Source organism: Arabidopsis thaliana, chromosome 3 (genome assembly GCF_000001735.4).
Source record: "Arabidopsis thaliana chromosome 3, partial sequence".
In the NCBI taxonomy this organism is placed as follows: domain Eukaryota; kingdom Viridiplantae; phylum Streptophyta; class Magnoliopsida; order Brassicales; family Brassicaceae; genus Arabidopsis; species Arabidopsis thaliana.
Genome location: NC_003074.8, coordinates 8,831,899 through 8,848,514, shown reverse-complemented (window position 1 = coordinate 8,848,514; position 16,616 = coordinate 8,831,899). Strand labels below are relative to the sequence as shown.

Genomic DNA, 16,616 nt, shown 5'->3' with positions numbered 1-16,616 from the left:
TGGCTTTTGAATGAATTACCACTTTAAGTATTACTAGATGTCTTCGTGTACGTACACTATATAGTATATTAAACTTCGTTTATCGTACATTGGGAAATTGCGTACACAACATAAGTATAAATCTAACAGTTTTTGATGTTGAAGGCACCAAAACTAATATACGTACACGATAGCGTACACCAGAAACTATACGTACATTGCGAGAGGATTTGAACAATAAAACAAGGCACGTACATAAAACAATAAATTAGATTAAAATTTAAACGGAAACAAGAAACAACAACGACTGAAATGTAGTTTGGTTCTTATGGAAACAACAACAACAACTGGGAAAGAAAACTTAATTGAACTGTAGTCTTATATTATATTAAAACGGAGAATAATGGTTCATTCCCTCTAGCTAAAAAACCACCATCGAGATATCCGCAACTTCTGCTCTGTCCGGATTGGCAACCACCTTTGAAATAGCACCATGGCTCTCAAGCTTCGGGTTAGACAGTTCGGTTAGACGCCAAAAGCTGAGTGCGACAACAAAATTTCCTTTACCCAAACTCTAAAAGTAACCATCCAAGTACTCCGCATGTTGATTGCGGGCTTCGCACTCCAAGACTTCATTGCTACGTTAGAAATAAGGACTGTTAGCGTTTAGAGTGACATTGTAAATAAAACAAATGAAAAGAACACTTACTATCTATCTTTTAACTTGAAACTCAGTTTGAGACCGTAATAGTCTGTAGTCAATGCGCCAACATCAACCAACGCTCCAATGACATCTAGATGATGGAGAAACAAAGATAATAAACAAACATTTTCAAAAATGTAATAAATGAAGCGTCAGAGTTATTCCTCCTCACCGACTAAAACGTTCTTGTAAGCAGATTTATCCAAAATGTAGTCGAAGGGAGTGAAATCGAAATCTGGAACTGGTGGTGATCTCGGTGGGGCATGAACGACGACGATCTGATCCATAAACAGTATGCCGTATTCATGCTTTGTTGCTCTGACTAAGTCAGTTGACTTACAGACCAAGAAAGAGGTGATCGTCTTCCACTCATTTTCAACGAATCGGTCTTCGTAAAACGGAGCAAGGCGACGATCAACGGTGGCCTCAATACGGTTATTCTTTACATACAGAACATGATAGTAGAGAGTTTAATATATAAGTTAAGCGAATGAACGAGAAAAACACATAATGATTTAACGGAAATAACCTCGTAATCTGCCAGGATAAGGCCGAGTTCGAAGACGTTGGGCGATATAACCTTCTTGAAGACCCTCACGACAAAGACATAAATTCGCCACCCAGTGATCAGAGGACACAATTCTGAGACCGTATGAAACCCCTCCATCTCACGGATAGCAAGAACAAGCGATTCGAAAGACTAAATTTTTTTTTGTGAATGATATAACTGCCGGCACAAGAAATGGGTTTAGAATGAAGATTGTGGATAAAATTAAGGAAGGGAGGAGACTTAAATAGAGGAAATCTGGAACGGCTACAGTTATTAATGCGGCTACAACTACACTTGATTCAAATTTTTGGTAATAGCCTGGTAACCGTCATATAGGGTAATCATAACGTTGATTTGACAATAAACAGCAACAGTTACGTCCTTTCCATTAAATACCAACACAACCACAATATACCCAACCATGTCTCCAACTCCGTTCATTTAAGAGGGGGAATAAGTTAGATTTTCAAAAAACTTATTTCAAATTACTCAAAATATTGAGCAACCACCTCTGTGTACCCTTATTACATGAACTTTAACACGTACACAGACAAAAACGTTCATAGTTATACGAACGTAGAGTTTAAACGTACGTACACAACGTACATAGTTACAGGTGGATTATATATAAACTTACGTACACCGAGAAAACACAGAAGCGTACACTATATTGGCCGGCTCAGAAACTTGTCACCGGAACTAGATTGGATTTTTGCACGTCTTCTTGTTATGACCTGCTTTTCTGAAGTGACAAAGACAGGAAGTTACAAATCTCCGCATGGTAATACTCAAAATACAAGTAGATGAATGAACGATGTTAGTACATACCCGGTTTTCACCTCTAGATGGGATCCTTTTGGACAGTGGTCTTCCTGGTGGGCGTCTACTGTATGGAGGAATGAGTATCAAATCCACTATATGTTGTGGGATGACAACATCTTTCGGATCCGCGATAGGTAGAATTGGTTCTTGGAAAGAATCAGAAAACGTTTGAAGGCCATACCACCATCCGACACAAGACTTCGGATCAATTCCATGCTCGATTGCAGCTGCTAGAGCGTGTTCACATGGGATTCATAACTTGGTGTACCTAAGACACGTACACGTACACTGGTCCAGAACGACATGAAAATGCTCCCCGGATTTACTTGTCACTTGATAGCTCCACGGTCCAGACATCTTCACAGCGTATTTACCTGACGCAGGCAACTCTTGTAGAAATCTCTCATCAACCTCAGGTGTCACAGAAGATTTGCACCTAGCAACTTTCTTCCTCCTCGATGCGAACCATCGCATTAGGACATCCCGAATGAACTCGATCATGTAAACAATCGGATAAGTTTTTACTTTTGTTAACACATGATTCATGGACTCAGAGTTGTTGCTAGACATGATATTGTAGCGTTCTCCTCTACAGTGAGCTCTTGTCCAATGCTCAAATCCTATGTCCTCTAGGTATTTTGCGCATTTAGCACTCTTTTCCCTTAACAGTTCAAAATATTTCTCGAAATCCCTGACCCTATAAGCTTTGGCAGCGCTGAAAAATAAAGCAGACACACCAAACTTACCATAATAGGTGGAGAGGTTTCGCTCAAGGTGAACAGCACATGCTCCATGATGCGCTCTCGGGTAAACAACACTTAGGCCTTTGTATATAGATGAATGTCTGTCCGAGACAATCATTAAATCGTCACTGTCTGGAACAATCTCAGCTAACTTTTCAAAAAACCATGCCCAAGAAGCATCGGTCTCACCATCAACAACACCAAAAGCTATTGGGAATATTTGGAAGTTCCCATCTTGGGCACATGCAATAAGGAGACATCCTTTGTAAGGTCCGACTAGCTGCGTTCCATCTACCACAACTACCTTCCTCATATATATCAGACCTTTGATAGAAGCGCCAAGAGAGACAAAGACATACTTGAAGCGCTGCTTACCATCATCTTCTGGTGTATAGTGTAGGTGTGTTATTGTACCCGGATTAGCTAATTGGAGAAGATACAGATAGGTCGGCAAAAACCTGTAATTTGCTATCTCATCCCCCCGTACATTTTCCACTGCAACCTCTTTTGCTCTCCAAGCGGTAGAATACAAAATACGCACATTCAGATCATTTAGGAGCAGCTGTGGTAAGTCGACAGCTCGCGGCTCACCCTGCGTAGAACTGTATCTGCTCCTCACAACTTCTCCGAGGAGCTTATAATTAGCATGTTTATTGTAGTTCTTCCGAGAGTCGATGTTACACGTATGTGTCGTAGCATACGAAGTGATTTTGAAACTTTCTGAATCCTTCACGACGCGAGCAGTCAATTGCCATTGACAAGTCTCATCAACGCACACCATCTTCAATGTTTTAGGACATGACTTAGGTTGCTTGAAGCAAAAGCATTGCTTTATCGCTTGAAGAGACATTGTTTGTTGCAGGACTTTTCTATTCTTAAAAACACTTCCAACAAACAAAGTTTCGCCTGTGGTGCTGATTTCAACCTGTGTCTCATCAGCTCGAAAATTGAGTAAGTCATCGAACACAGGAGCAGCATCGTTACCGAGATTCGCCAACTCGCCACCATGTAACTTAGGAAATTCATTATACACTTGGTAGGCCTCAGCTGCGGTAACTACCCCATTATCATTTTGTGTCCCAGTTGAGGAAGCTCCAATACCTTCGATCACTTCATCCCCGGTGACTTCGTCTATACAAATAAGATTGGAATCCCTTTGCCCTTCGCAGCGTGTACCGTAACCCAATGGAGAGATTGTTTCTTCGCCAGGTACACTAAGACCAGTGTACGTACACGTTTCCAAGAGACGACTGAATTCCCCTGTATCTCCGCCAGGTACACTAACACCCGTGTACGTACACGTTTCCAATAAACGACTGAATTTCCCTGGATGTTGAGCAGTCTGTTGAGTGAGACTGACGTCTTCCTCAAGATTTCCTTGTACATATTCTTCTACTATTACATCGTTCCTCTTGTTGTAATCGTATTCTTCGCCAATACCTTCACTACCGTCTGTGGTAGGATACAGGGTACTTCCCCCAATAGATCCATCCACACCAAGATAATCATCACACCCATCATCATCTTCGTTGCCCTCCTCCAATTCATCCTCTTCTGTTGTATCGTCTTCAACATCGGCTTGCTCCTCTGCATCCTCATTATTTTCATCAACATTTGTAGCACTGTCAAACACACGGTCACTTTCAGAAACTTCACCATGAGACCTAGAGACAGTATTCCCGAACGCCTTCACTGTATTATTGAAAGAGACGAACAAGTTGAGAGAAAGATACCCACCACGAACCAAAAAAAACGTCTCGAGACCCATCTGACTGTCAATGTATACAGGAGGGCGTTTAGTATCTATCAGCACTGACATTTCACCCGGCATCCAGTAGCTAATTATGGGATTGATCTCGGTGGACTTCAAACTGAAAGCCTCTCGGAGTGTACGGACAAAGTCCGTGTACGTCATGGTTTCCTGAACGCGTACACAACGACCAAAGATGCCTTCCTCAGGTTCAAATTTCCATTCTCCTTCTTTGCATTTCCACTCACCGACCATGGTAAATACGGGAATATCCGTAACCCACCTGCATCATAAATTCAGGAGACACACATTAAATGCAACTGAAAAATACTATACATATAAAAAACAAATGGAATGTCGATACTACACATTTATAAACCTAAATACCAATTATCATTTGACTATTTTAAACAAACAAATATAGATTTTGCAAATATTCTGATAAAAAAATGGAGTTCGAACACAATCAAGATCCTAATATGACATAAAAAAAACTTCTTAAAAGAACTTCATTACTTACACGAGCAATGCTCCAAACTTGGTACAAAAACAAGATCAACACTTCTTCAGCAGCAATGTACGTTCGCAATAATTCTTTGTTCCTGGGTTCATCTTCTTTATCTCAACAAATTTTTTTTTTATTATTATTAATAATTTTTTTAATATTATTTGATGTAATGATGATTTTGCATTAATTGTGACAATAGTCACATCTAAACTTTTTGGGGGCATTAAATGTTGATGTCACTTCGGAATAATCTCACTTGTAACGGAACCGAATCGCGTCAACGTGAACAAAAAATCTTCAACTGAACCGGAACAGTGTACGTAACTAAACCTGCTAAACTAAACCGTACATTTCAACAGTTGCTAAGAGAGAAGCGCAAGGGCAGAAGCGTTATTTTGCAGGCGAAAAGACAAATGGTGAAAACCACATTTGACTTTGACAATCCATGGAAATAAAACATGGTCAACGGATGTGGCCTGCAATTTACCCTTAAACAAAACTCTGTTATTGGTCACTATTGGGCTTTTTGTATTGAGCCGAACGACATATCTCCAGATTAGTGGACCCTTAAACTGACACAGAGTACTTTTGGTGGTTGGAAGAAAACAAAGTCACAGATGTTTGGTTTCTCCGACAAACGTGGAATTAGGAATCACAGTGATGATCAAGAGTTTATCTCTGGCTTCTGCTCGCATCTTCTTCTCTAGAACCTCTCCATCTTTTCTTATTCCCTTCTCAAAGCTCTCTGTATCTCATCGTCGGAAATTCTCAGTAATGGCCAGTGGAAGCGACGAGTTCGTGAAAGGAAATGTTTATCCAAATGGCGTTGCTCTCATTACTCTTGATCGACCTAAAGCTCTCAACGCCATGAATCTAGGTCCGTTTTCATAAAGAATTAAGCTTTTTCACAACCCAAGTTCAATTATTGAAGATTTTTTTTTTACAGAAATGGATTTGAAGTACAAAAGCTTGCTTGATGAATGGGAATATGATCCTGGAGTCAAATGTGTTGTCGTCGAAGGAAGCACATCTCGGGCCTTTTGTGCAGGTAAAAGAAACTTTTCTTGAGTGTGCTTATATAGTGGATTCTGGTTTCTAAGATTGTAGGATAAATTTGTTGAAAGTATGTTGCATCTGATCTTATCTTATCTTATAGAAAACATTTGGTCTTGGTTAATGCCATGGGAAGGTTTTAGAGTGACCATTTATGAATGGTGCAGGAATGGATATTAAAGGAGTTGTTGCAGAGATCCTAATGGACAAAAATACGTCTCTTGTGCAAAAGGTTTTTATATGAATTGTGTGTTATTGGCTGTATCAAGGCTTATCTCTTTCTTTAAACATACAAAATGTCATTTTGCAACTCTTTGGTATTTTTGTACTCTGTGTTTTGTTCTATGTGAGGTTTTTTGGGTTTCCCTTTCTTGCATCAAAGGAGTTTTCTTTATCAAATTCACACTGGATAGAAATTTTTATAACCATGGTCTTAGTTTATCTGCAGGCGGTGATGTGAAGCAGATTACATCCAAAAATCAATTGTCAGATATGATAGAGGTCTGGTTGTGCAATTGTTTCCCCCATAAGTCAGGATATGATGATTACTGAAACAGAAATAGAGAAATACTACTTCTACTGAATGTACTTGAAGTAGTAGGAAACTTCTAGTTTGATGATGTTAGGTGGTCTATTCTTTATTTCTGTTGATCAAAATAATCTGTGTGGTAACACTCTTTAGTCTAGGATTCTAGAGATTTACTCCATGCTTTCTCTTTTTTTGCTTGGATCTGCCCTTCTTTGAAGTAGTCACCTTCAGTGTCTTACAATTTTTATTCACCATCAATTGCTTTAGTTCATTTGATTACCCTTCAAAATGTATGTTTCTTGTTTATGATGTCCTAATTTCATAACTTTGCTTCCTTTTAGGTATTTACAGCTGAGTATAGCCTGATATGCAAGATTGCTGGATACAGAAAACCATATATCTCTTTAATGGATGGCATAACAATGGGATTTGGTCTTGGTCTTTCTGGACATGGACGCTACCGAGTGATAACAGAGGTGCACATAGTAAACCCTTGTTATGTACTGTTGTGTGGATGGCATTTATCATGCATTTCTTACCTCTGTCACTGTTTTGTTCTCCATTTCCAGAGGACGGTCCTCGCAATGCCAGAAAATGGAATCGGCTTGTTTCCAGATGTTGGATTTTCATATATTGCAGCTCATAGCCCTGGCGAAGGATCTGTTGGTATGTTTCATATAGCTGAGACCCTCAACAATTTGCATAACAATTTGCTGTAGTATCATTATCCACCAGCAACTTTTCAACCTTCAAATTCTGCAGGTGCTTACCTAGGTATGACTGGGAGAAGGATTTCCACACCTTCAGATGCACTGTTTGTGGGTCTTGGGACACATTATGTACCATCTGGAAAGCTAGGTTCACTCAGAGAAGCCATTTTGTCAGCTGACCTGTAGGCCCTCGTATAATACTTTGTTCGATATATTTCATGTGTATATTTCAAATATAGGAGCTTTTAGTATTACTTTGTTTAGTCTCTAAGAAAGAATTTGTGTTGGTAATACAGTTCCAAGGATCCCCAACAACACATCCAAGCAACTTTATCAAATTACAGCAGTGATCCTGAAACTGAGTCCCACCTCCAAATGCTTTTGCCTCAGATAGAATCAGCTTTTAGTGTAAGTAAGTCTGTTAAGGAAACAATAGAAGAGCTGAAAAAGTTCCAGCAGAGCAGTGAGGCTTCAGGTATGATATGCATTAGTCTCTTAAGGTTTCGACAAAGAAACTTCTTTTCTGCCTTTTATATTGAAATACCAAACCCTTTGTGCTTGTATGTTACCAATCTTGATTTCTAAGAAAGACTACTGTTAGTTGCTGTTTACATTAATGAAATTGAAATCGTTGTCTTGTGTCTGAGAAATTTGGACACAATGTTTGCGTACAGTTGCAGAATGGGCTAATGAAGCAGTCCAAGGCATTGAAAAAGGGGCACCTTTTTCTCTTTACCTAACACACAAGTACTTCTCCAAAGTTGCTTGTGCCAAGGGTAAAACCAACAACGCCATGGCAACAGTGAGTTCAAACGCTTTGTATCCGATAAATTACGAGTTTTTCCTTCGTAATGCTTACTATTCTTTCCATTTTGAAGCTTAACGGTGTGATGATAACTGAGTACCGCATTGCTCTAAGATCTGCATTGCGCAGTGATTTCACTGAAGGTGTTAGAGCAGTCTTGACTGACAAGGACCAGGTTTTTGTTCATTGCCACTCAATGTTTAATGATTTAGTTCATTCTGTCAATTGGTTTTTGTGTGCTTTCTAATTTCTTGAGTTGGGTCAAAAACATGAAGCTGAGTATATATATATCACACGTCAAAGATGAACATAGTTTATAAAATCAAGAATGTCTCTGTCATTTTTATCTTCCTACTCACTGCATTTCACACTCTTTCGTCTCTGTAGTGCCTACTATAAGCTTATTCATGAGTGTGTTTTTTGTTGCAGAATCCGAAATGGAAACCAGCGAGCTTAGACGAAGTAGATGAAACCGAAGTGGACGCGCTCTTTATGCCATTAAGTCCTGAATTTGAAGAGCTAAACGTATGAACCAAACAACAGAGATATTGCTTAGATCATGAATTGGTGATTATTGTGTTGCAGCTTTTGAACATATCCCATATATTTATCAAATTTTCAAGTCGTAGATTGATTAACTTACAAACAAATAAATATATAAACACGGTAATGAAATTATTTTTTTTGTCTTTACATAATAAATGAAGTACAAATGGAATAAGAAACAATTCCTAATGGTTGGCAGTGGTAATGAAAAGAGAAGCAGAATCACAAAAATTTGTTTGGAAAACTTGAAAGCAATTTTACATGAAAGTGACATTATATATCTCTCCATTAATCTGAACAGAGCATAAGATCCCTTTTTTCTCTTAAGTCTTTACATGTCAATAAGATACGATAGGACAAAAGAACCATGTCTAGATGTTGAAACTCTTTAAAATCAATTTTTAGTCTCAATGTTTATGCCACGAAGAAGAGGAAAATCATGAGAAATGCAATGAGTACGAAGAAAATCTTCATCATTAGCCATCGGTTTGATGATATACTGTTGAGATACCTGGCCAGTTGGCTCTGTGCGCCTTCCACATTTGCTAATGTATCTTCCATGTTTTGATCGATCCTGTATAAACCAGCAACATTATATTATACTTCCTTTCCACAAATGTTCTATGAATCATTGGACATTATAACACATATTGATGTTTTTCCTCAGGAGGAAGACGAACCTGATTGCAATTTCCCCTTGTTGAGAAACCATGGTTGCTAGTTGTGTGAAGATACTGCTTAGCTCATGGATTGTTGATTCAACGGTGTGTAGAGCTTCTGCTCGACCCTGCATATATGTGTCTTGCAATGGGACCATTTGTTGCTGTTGCTGTTGCTGTTGTTGTTGACTCTGCTGCAACAATGGTGAAGATTCTCCCTCTCCCGGCTTCCTGTAAAAGCAGAGATTATGAAACGTCTTGAGTTCTTGACAAGCCAGATCTTAAATCAGCAACGACTGACATGGTACAGAAAACATTCTAGTAAACCCATGACAACTTTCTGGACTCCCATTAGACCAAATTCTTAGCCAGATTTCAAGAAGTATGCTGTATTTGCAACTGTGGTTATTCGGTTAATAGTACTTTACCATGGGACTAACTGAGATGAAGATGAAGAAGACCCATTTGCCCATGGAAGAGGAACAGATTCACTAGCAGCAGCCTTAGCAGCCAAAGGACGCTGGCGAACGAATGGGTTTGTTGATTCTTTTGAAGCATTTGAAGAGAAGAGTTGCCTTCTACTTTCATGGACCTTCATATTCTGCAACACCAGACAAGTAAATCATAGCTCAGTCACGACTGCATACTCAAGCTTTATCGAAAAGAAATCGACGGAACAAAGAAAAAACCTCGGTTCTCATGGTAAGAACATCCTTAAACTCTTTGGTAGTATCCATCAAACGATACTTTAGATCGTCAACAACAGTTGCTGAGTGAGTACTTTTGTCCCTGTCTCTAGAGTTATTCCCTTCATCATTCTGAGAACTGCGGAACAATTGAAGGTCGACCAGAGCAGAATTTAGAGCAGAGATCTCTTGCTTGATGACTACCGTCAGCTCTTGTATCTCCTGAGTAGGATCATCAAACACTGATGTCCTCTTTGCAACTGATTTGCAACAAAAACGACAAAGTTAACAATTATGCACAAAATACAGCATCTTCCATACCAATTACACATTCTCGAGTACTAAGATAAGCACTTGAGAAATTCACACCACTAAATAAATCGGTTCTCGATCTAAGCACCATTCTAATTCCTAAGCTAAAGCCATTACAGGTTAACTAATCCAGATTCACAAGATCTCACCAAATCAAATGAGCTAAACACTAAAACAACTTACGTTTCGCAAGCTTCGATAGCTTCTGCGACGTTTGATTAATAGCTAAACCAATATGAGAAGCTCTCTTGTTGAACTCGGATTTGTTGATAAGATCCTCTCTTCTCGCACCATCGTTCCGATTATTACCATACGGCACATTATTCGCCGCCGGAGCCGGAGCAATCGATCTCCTTAGAGTCTCCACAATTTTGAAGAATTCGTCACTCCGATCTCGATACGACGATTGCCCATGCCTTGCCGACATTATTCTTCCTCCAATTCCTTGGATCTGGACTCTCTCAGAAGCTAAAATCAAGCAAAAAACGTTGAGATTCAAACGAAAATGGATGCCAAGGTGTGCTTAATCTTAGAGATGAAGAAAGAAAAAACGAAATCGGAAGAAAAGAGCTAAAAACCGATCAACGCGTTGGCATGATATTTATCATTTTGTCCTTTGTGTTTCTAAAATGTTACATTTTGACCTTTTACTTTTTATTGTTTAAATGGTAAATTTAGATCGGGAAAAATGTCAAAATTTTTTTGCAAACTTTCAAATTTGGGACATAAAAACATGAATTTTCAAAATGTTAATAAAATCTTAAATTTTGGTTTGACTTTATAATAAAATAGTAAATTTCGTTGATTGAATCATTATAGGCATATCGATAAATTTCCGTTAATAAAAAGACGACAGAGTTAATTTTTCGTTTGGGAAATAAATAAATCTTATATACATATATGATGTCATTAAAGAGAAAAACCATCACAACGTAGGGTATCAGAAAGCTTATGAGGTATCTTTCTAAATACATATAAGGTATCGTTCTAAACCCAAACATTATGAAAAGTTAACTCGGTCATCTTTTAATTAACAAAAATTTAACGACATGCCTAAAATGACTCGGTCAACAAAACTTAACCATTTTATTATAAAGTCAAACCAAACTTTGAGATTTAAATGACATTTAGAAAGTTCATGTTTTTTTGCCCCAAATTTGAAAGTTCTCGTTACGAGCTTTTACATATTTTAGAACTTGAGCTGATCCGATTAGTCTGATCGGTGGAACCTAAACCCGGTTAGATAATTCGATTCCATAAGATTTTGTATTTCCAATTTTATAACTCGTTGAAAGTTCAAACTCAAAAATAGAACTTTAGAAATCCAATCTCAAAAATATAATTTTAGAAATCTAATAATAATTGAACTCTCACATAAATTGCTTTGAGGAATTGAGCCTCTTCATCATATTTTTTTTTATATAACTAATAAAATTTAATTCGTAATATACTACCAGACCATTTTTTTAGATTGTTACACATTTTAAATAAGTATTAAAGTGATATAATTTATTTTTTTAGTATTTTTATATATAGCCTCTGGTATGTATAATTTATTACTGTAATTATAAATTTAGAAGTGTCAAAGTTAACATTCTATTTAACTCATTCTCTATCATATTTATATTAACTCTAACATGTTCTACTAATTATTCCGCAAACTCTTTTTATTTTTGAAACAAACAAATAATAATAATCTTCTATTTAAGTTATAATACATGTTTTGATAGATTAAACCGCAAAAAATATATAATCGTAAAAGTTGTATAAATTGCATATCTCTGTGAGTGACTCTGTCTATGAATTTTCGCCATTAGATTTGATTACCACAAAATTTTCATAAAAAATTTACAATTCAAATCAGCAATGATCTCACCTCCAGATTTTCGTTCTCCAGAAGATATCTTTCTCTAATAACCCAACACTAAATCGTTTGCAGAAATATTAGTCACATACTCACATCAAAACATAAAGGAGAGAATCCTAAGCAAATAATAGAATTTTTGTCCTTACCAGCACCATTACAACAAAAAAAATTAGTAACCAATTTGTAAAATATATTTGAAATACTAAAAGCTTTTCATTTTTCCACTAATATTTTGACCCCTATTAAATACCTCTATCTACTGACAGAACCAGTAACATCCACCTTTAACTTTGAAACTCTCATGTCAATCAATTCCCACCAATAGAAATGAAGCAAACTTATCTATTAATTTTCACTTAGCCCCTCATCTTTTCAAATATTACAATTTACCCTAATAAAGAAACAAACAAAAAAAAACCTTTTTTATTGAATGTTTCGAGAAAGTTGAATCGTTACCGCCAAAGGCAAAAAAAAAAAAATTTGCAGAGACAACAGAGGAGAGAGGACATGAGCTTTCTTCCTTCTTCGTCAAATCCACTATTCTAGGGTTTTCGATTTCTCTCTTCAGCCATGGATATGACTAGTTGTGTTGCTAGAAGAACTCGTTCGAGGACTGAATCTTACTTGAACTCGATTCTCAATAAATCAAAGGGGATTTCTGGAGAAGAAGAAGATCAGTCTCTGGGTTGTGTAAATTCGAGGACTGAGAAGAGGAGAGTTAACATGCGTGATGCTTGTTCACCTTCTCCGAGGAAGAAGAAACGACGGCGGAGGAAGGATGATGACGACGATGTTGTATTTGTTAGAACTGAATATCCTGAAGGTAAGCGAGATGATGAGAATGTTGGTTCTACTTCTGGGAATTTACAATCGAAATCGTTTGATTTTGGTGATAGGGTTTGTGATTTTGATGCTGATGATCGTAATTTGGGATGTGAAGAGAAAGCTTCTAATTTTAACCCTATAGATGATGATGATGATGTTGTTTTCGTTGGAACTGTTCAGAGAGAGAATGATCATGTAGAGGATGATGACAATGTTGGTTCTGCTTCGGTGATTTCTCCTAGGGTTTGTGATTTTGATGAGGATGATGCTAAAGTGAGTGGTAAAGAGAACCCTTTATCTCCGGATGATGATGATGATGTTGTTTTCCTTGGAACTATCGCGGGAGAGAATCAGCATGTCGAGGATGTCAATGCTGGTTCTGAGGTTTGTGATATTCTTCTGGATGATGCTAATTTGAGGGGTGAGGAGAAGACTTATGTGTCTGATGAGGTTGTAAGTCTAAGTTCTAGTTCTGATGATGAGGAAGACCCTTTAGAGGAATTAGGGACTGATTCAAGAGAGGAAGTTAGTGGCGAAGATAGAGATTCTGGTGAGAGTGATATGGATGAAGATGCTAATGATTCTGACTCATCTGATTACGTGGGGGAAAGTTCAGATTCTTCTGATGTAGAGAGCTCTGATAGTGATTTCGTTTGTTCTGAGGATGAAGAGGGTGGTACCAGAGACGATGCTACATGCGAAAAGAACCCAAGTGAAAAAGTATACCATCATAAGAAGTCGAGGACTTTTCGTAGGAAGCATAACTTCGATGTAATTAACCTGCTAGCTAAATCTATGTTGGAGAGCAAAGACGTTTTCAAGGAAGATATTTTCTCCTGGGACAAAATAGCAGAGGTTGATTCTAGAGAAGATCCTGTAGTTAGGGAGAGCTCAAGTGAGAAGGTAAATGAACATGGGAAACCAAGGGAACGGAGGAGTTTCCATAGGGTGAGGGAGAAGAACCACTTGAATGGTGAGAGTTTTTATGGTGGCGAAAAACTCTGTGATGGAGAAGAGACAATAAACTACTCGACAGAAGATTCACCTCCTTTAAACTTGAGATTTGGCTGCGAGGAGCCTGTGCTTATCGAGAAAACAGAAGAGGAGAAAGAATTAGACAGCTTGTGGGAAGATATGAACGTTGCTCTAACATTGGAAGGAATGCACTCATCTACCCCTGATAAAGTAAGACTACTAATTCTTCTATATTGCCCAGGCTATGCCTGACAATCTTGTTGCGTGCTTTTTGGTTCGTATCTCCACCTTTTTTTTTTGTATCATTGATTCACCATGAAATTAAATTACTTGCTCTCTGATGTATTAGAATGGAGATATGCTATGTAGCAAAGGGACACACGACTTTGTCCTGGATGATGAAATCGGTTTGAAATGCGTCCACTGTGCGTATGTGGCTGTCGAGATCAAAGACATCTCACCAGCCATGGTAACATTTTTATAGCGCTCTGAAATCCTAGATTGAGTTGTACTATTTGTTGATTTTCTTATCTGAGTTCTTAACATGTTCATTTTCCTGCATTGTGCAGGACAAGTATCGTCCTAGTGTTAATGACAATAAGAAATGTAGTGATAGAAAGGGTGACCCTTTACCTAACAGGCTTGAGTTTGATGCTTCAGATCCCAGCAGTTTTGTCGCCCCTTTGGATAATATAGAAGGAACTGTCTGGCAATACGTCCCTGGCATCAAAGATACTTTGTACCCACACCAACAAGAAGGGTTTGAATTTATTTGGAAGAATTTAGCTGGGACAACAAAAATTAATGAGTTGAACAGCGTAGGGGTTAAGGGAAGTGGCGGATGCATTATTTCGCATAAGGCTGGAACTGGTAAGACACGTTTGACCGTCGTTTTTCTTCAGTCATACTTAAAACGGTTTCCAAATAGCCATCCTATGGTCATAGCTCCTGCAACTCTAATGCGTACTTGGGAAGACGAAGTCAGGAAATGGAACGTAAACATTCCATTTTATAACATGAATAGTCTGCAGTTATCAGGGTATGAGGATGCTGAAGCTGTCTCACGTTTAGAGGGAAATAGGCATCATAATTCCATCCGTATGGTTAAGCTAGTTTCGTGGTGGAAGCAGAAAAGCATTCTTGGAATTAGCTACCCTCTGTATGAGAAGCTCGCGGCAAATAAGAACACTGAAGGAATGCAAGTGTTTAGGAGGATGTTGGTAGAATTGCCGGGGTTGCTGGTCCTTGACGAGGGCCACACCCCGAGAAACCAGAGTAGTCTCATTTGGAAAGTGCTTACTGAAGTCAGAACAGAAAAGCGTATCTTTCTTTCAGGGACACTGTTCCAGAATAATTTCAAGGAACTTTCTAACGTCTTATGCCTGGCAAGACCAGCTGATAAAGATACGATTTCTTCGAGGATACATGAACTTAGCAAGTGTAGCCAAGAAGGAGAACACGGAAGGGTGAATGAGGAAAACAGAATTGTGGATCTTAAGGCTATGATTGCTCATTTTGTGCATGTCCATGAAGGAACCATCCTTCAAGAAAGCCTTCCAGGTCTAAGAGACTGTGTTGTCGTGTTGAACCCGCCTTTTCAACAGAAGAAAATTCTTGACAGAATTGACACTTCTCAAAACACATTTGAATTTGAGCACAAGCTTTCAGCTGTTTCAGTACACCCATCTCTGTATTTGTGCTGCAATCCGACCAAGAAGGAAGACTTGGTTATTGGGCCAGCAACATTAGGAACTCTCAAGAGGCTTAGACTTAAATACGAGGAAGGTGTGAAAACAAAGTTCCTTATCGACTTCATCCGCATCAGTGGAACCGTGAAAGAGAAAGTGTTGGTGTATAGCCAATATATTGACACTCTGAAGCTGATCATGGAGCAGCTCATTGCAGAATGTGACTGGACTGAAGGGGAACAAATTCTCTTGATGCATGGTAAAGTTGAACAAAGAGACAGGCAGCATATGATCGACAACTTCAACAAACCAGACAGTGGATCTAAAGTTCTACTGGCATCAACAAAAGCATGTTCTGAGGGTATCAGTCTTGTTGGCGCTTCAAGAGTTGTGATTCTTGATGTTGTTTGGAACCCTTCTGTTGAAAGCCAAGCCATAAGTCGAGCTTTCAGAATTGGTCAAAAGCGTGCTGTGTTCATTTACCATCTCATGGTCAAAGACACATCTGAGTGGAACAAGTACTGTAAGCAAAGTGAGAAACATCGCATATCCGAACTGGTCTTCTCTTCTACCAATGAGAAGGACAAGCCGATTAACAACGAAGTTGTTTCCAAAGATAGAATCCTCGACGAGATGGTTCGGCACGAGAAGCTGAAACACATATTTGAGAAGATACTTTATCACCCAAAGAAATCTGACATGAATACCAGCTTCTTCTGATTGAAATATCATTTCTCTCTGTTAATCCCACTCTGAGACTCTAGGTGTTTATATTACTTAACTTCCAGCTTTGGAACAGATCACTCTAGTAATATGTAATTCTGTGATTCAATTTCTTCTAGTTAATGAAGTTGTGTATTTTCCAAGGCTATGCTAATCGAAGGGAACAACCTTTAGTTTGAAAGA

The 16,616-nt window shown here is 38.4% G+C and overlaps 3 protein-coding genes, 1 non-coding gene and 1 pseudogene across 11 annotated transcripts; 2 read left to right on the top strand and 3 right to left on the bottom strand.

The window, feature by feature from the left end:
• Positions 1–400: 400 nt before the first annotated feature.
• On the bottom strand, positions 401–4,802 carry AT3G24365 (annotated as a pseudogene; the record flags this gene model as incomplete). The annotated part of the gene is made up of 1 exon: positions 401–4,802.
• Positions 4,803–5,585: 783 nt separating this feature from the next.
• AT3G24360 (ATP-dependent caseinolytic (Clp) protease/crotonase family protein) lies at positions 5,586–8,845 on the top strand. 6 transcript variants are annotated; one of them, NM_113343.3, is made up of 10 exons: positions 5,586–5,932; positions 6,002–6,103; positions 6,276–6,340; positions 6,979–7,113; positions 7,207–7,303; positions 7,400–7,529; positions 7,644–7,822; positions 8,022–8,149; positions 8,226–8,327; positions 8,582–8,819. In NM_113343.3, the coding sequence occupies exons 1-10, from the start codon at positions 5,716–5,718 to the stop codon at positions 8,681–8,683; spliced, it is 1,257 nt and encodes a 418-aa protein (NP_189079.2). In that variant the 5' UTR covers positions 5,586–5,715; the 3' UTR covers positions 8,684–8,819. The 6 variants fall into 6 exon arrangements, with proteins under 6 accessions (NP_189079.2, NP_001078205.1, NP_001326803.1 ...); NM_001084736.2 differs by lacking the exon at positions 6,276–6,340 and adding an exon at positions 6,557–6,609 and having other exon boundaries at positions 5,597–5,932; positions 8,582–8,822; NM_001338679.1 differs by having other exon boundaries at positions 5,597–5,932; positions 7,644–8,149; positions 8,582–8,822.
• SYP32 (syntaxin of plants 32) lies at positions 8,813–10,973 on the bottom strand. Of its 2 annotated transcripts, NM_001203032.1 has the most exons (6): positions 10,539–10,907; positions 10,413–10,454; positions 10,047–10,303; positions 9,786–9,958; positions 9,379–9,588; positions 8,813–9,272 (listed from the first exon to the last, which is right to left on the bottom strand). In NM_001203032.1, exons 1-6 carry the CDS (start codon positions 10,780–10,782, stop codon positions 9,113–9,115), a joined length of 1,086 nt encoding a protein of 361 aa, NP_001189961.1. In that variant the 5' UTR covers positions 10,783–10,907; the 3' UTR covers positions 8,813–9,112. The 2 variants fall into 2 exon arrangements, with proteins under 2 accessions (NP_001189961.1, NP_189078.2); NM_113342.4 differs by lacking the exon at positions 10,413–10,454 and having other exon boundaries at positions 8,815–9,272; positions 10,539–10,973.
• A 1,157-nt stretch (positions 10,974–12,130) lies between these two features.
• On the bottom strand, positions 12,131–12,259 carry MIR8169. The gene has a single exon (NR_141113.1). It is a non-coding gene; the product is annotated as a microRNA ath-MIR8169 precursor (primary transcript).
• A 426-nt stretch (positions 12,260–12,685) lies between these two features.
• CHR40 (chromatin remodeling 40) lies at positions 12,686–16,580 on the top strand. Its single transcript, NM_113341.2, has 3 exons — positions 12,686–14,232; positions 14,372–14,491; positions 14,592–16,580. Exons 1-3 carry the CDS (start codon positions 12,793–12,795, stop codon positions 16,428–16,430), a joined length of 3,399 nt encoding a protein of 1,132 aa, NP_189077.1. The 5' UTR covers positions 12,686–12,792; the 3' UTR covers positions 16,431–16,580.
• The last annotated feature ends 36 nt before the right edge of the window (positions 16,581–16,616 follow it).

Bases quoted from the DNA above. Each gene is read 5' to 3' on its own strand.
- CHR40 (NM_113341.2), top strand. From the start codon at position 12,793: ATGGATATGACTAGTTGTGTTGCTAGAAGAACTCGTTCGAGGACTGAA. The intron at 14,233-14,371 runs GTAAGACTACTA...CTGATGTATTAG, and splicing joins ACTCATCTACCCCTGATAAA to AATGGAGATATGCTATGTAG. The intron at 14,492-14,591 runs GTAACATTTTTA...TGCATTGTGCAG, and splicing joins AAGACATCTCACCAGCCATG to GACAAGTATCGTCCTAGTGT.
- AT3G24360 (NM_113343.3), top strand. From the start codon at position 5,716: ATGATCAAGAGTTTATCTCTGGCTTCTGCTCGCATCTTCTTCTCTAGA. The intron at 5,933-6,001 runs GTCCGTTTTCAT...TTTTTTTTACAG, and splicing joins TCTCAACGCCATGAATCTAG to AAATGGATTTGAAGTACAAA. The intron at 6,104-6,275 runs GTAAAAGAAACT...TGAATGGTGCAG, and splicing joins ATCTCGGGCCTTTTGTGCAG to GAATGGATATTAAAGGAGTT.
- SYP32 (NM_001203032.1), bottom strand. From the start codon at position 10,782: ATGTCGGCAAGGCATGGGCAATCGTCGTATCGAGATCGGAGTGACGAA. The intron at 10,455-10,538 runs GTAAGTTGTTTT...GCTTTAGCTTAG, and splicing joins GCTATCGAAGCTTGCGAAAC to GAATTAGAATGGTGCTTAGA. The intron at 9,589-9,785 runs GTAAAGTACTAT...CTGCTTTTACAG, and splicing joins TCATCTCAGTTAGTCCCATG to GAAGCCGGGAGAGGGAGAAT.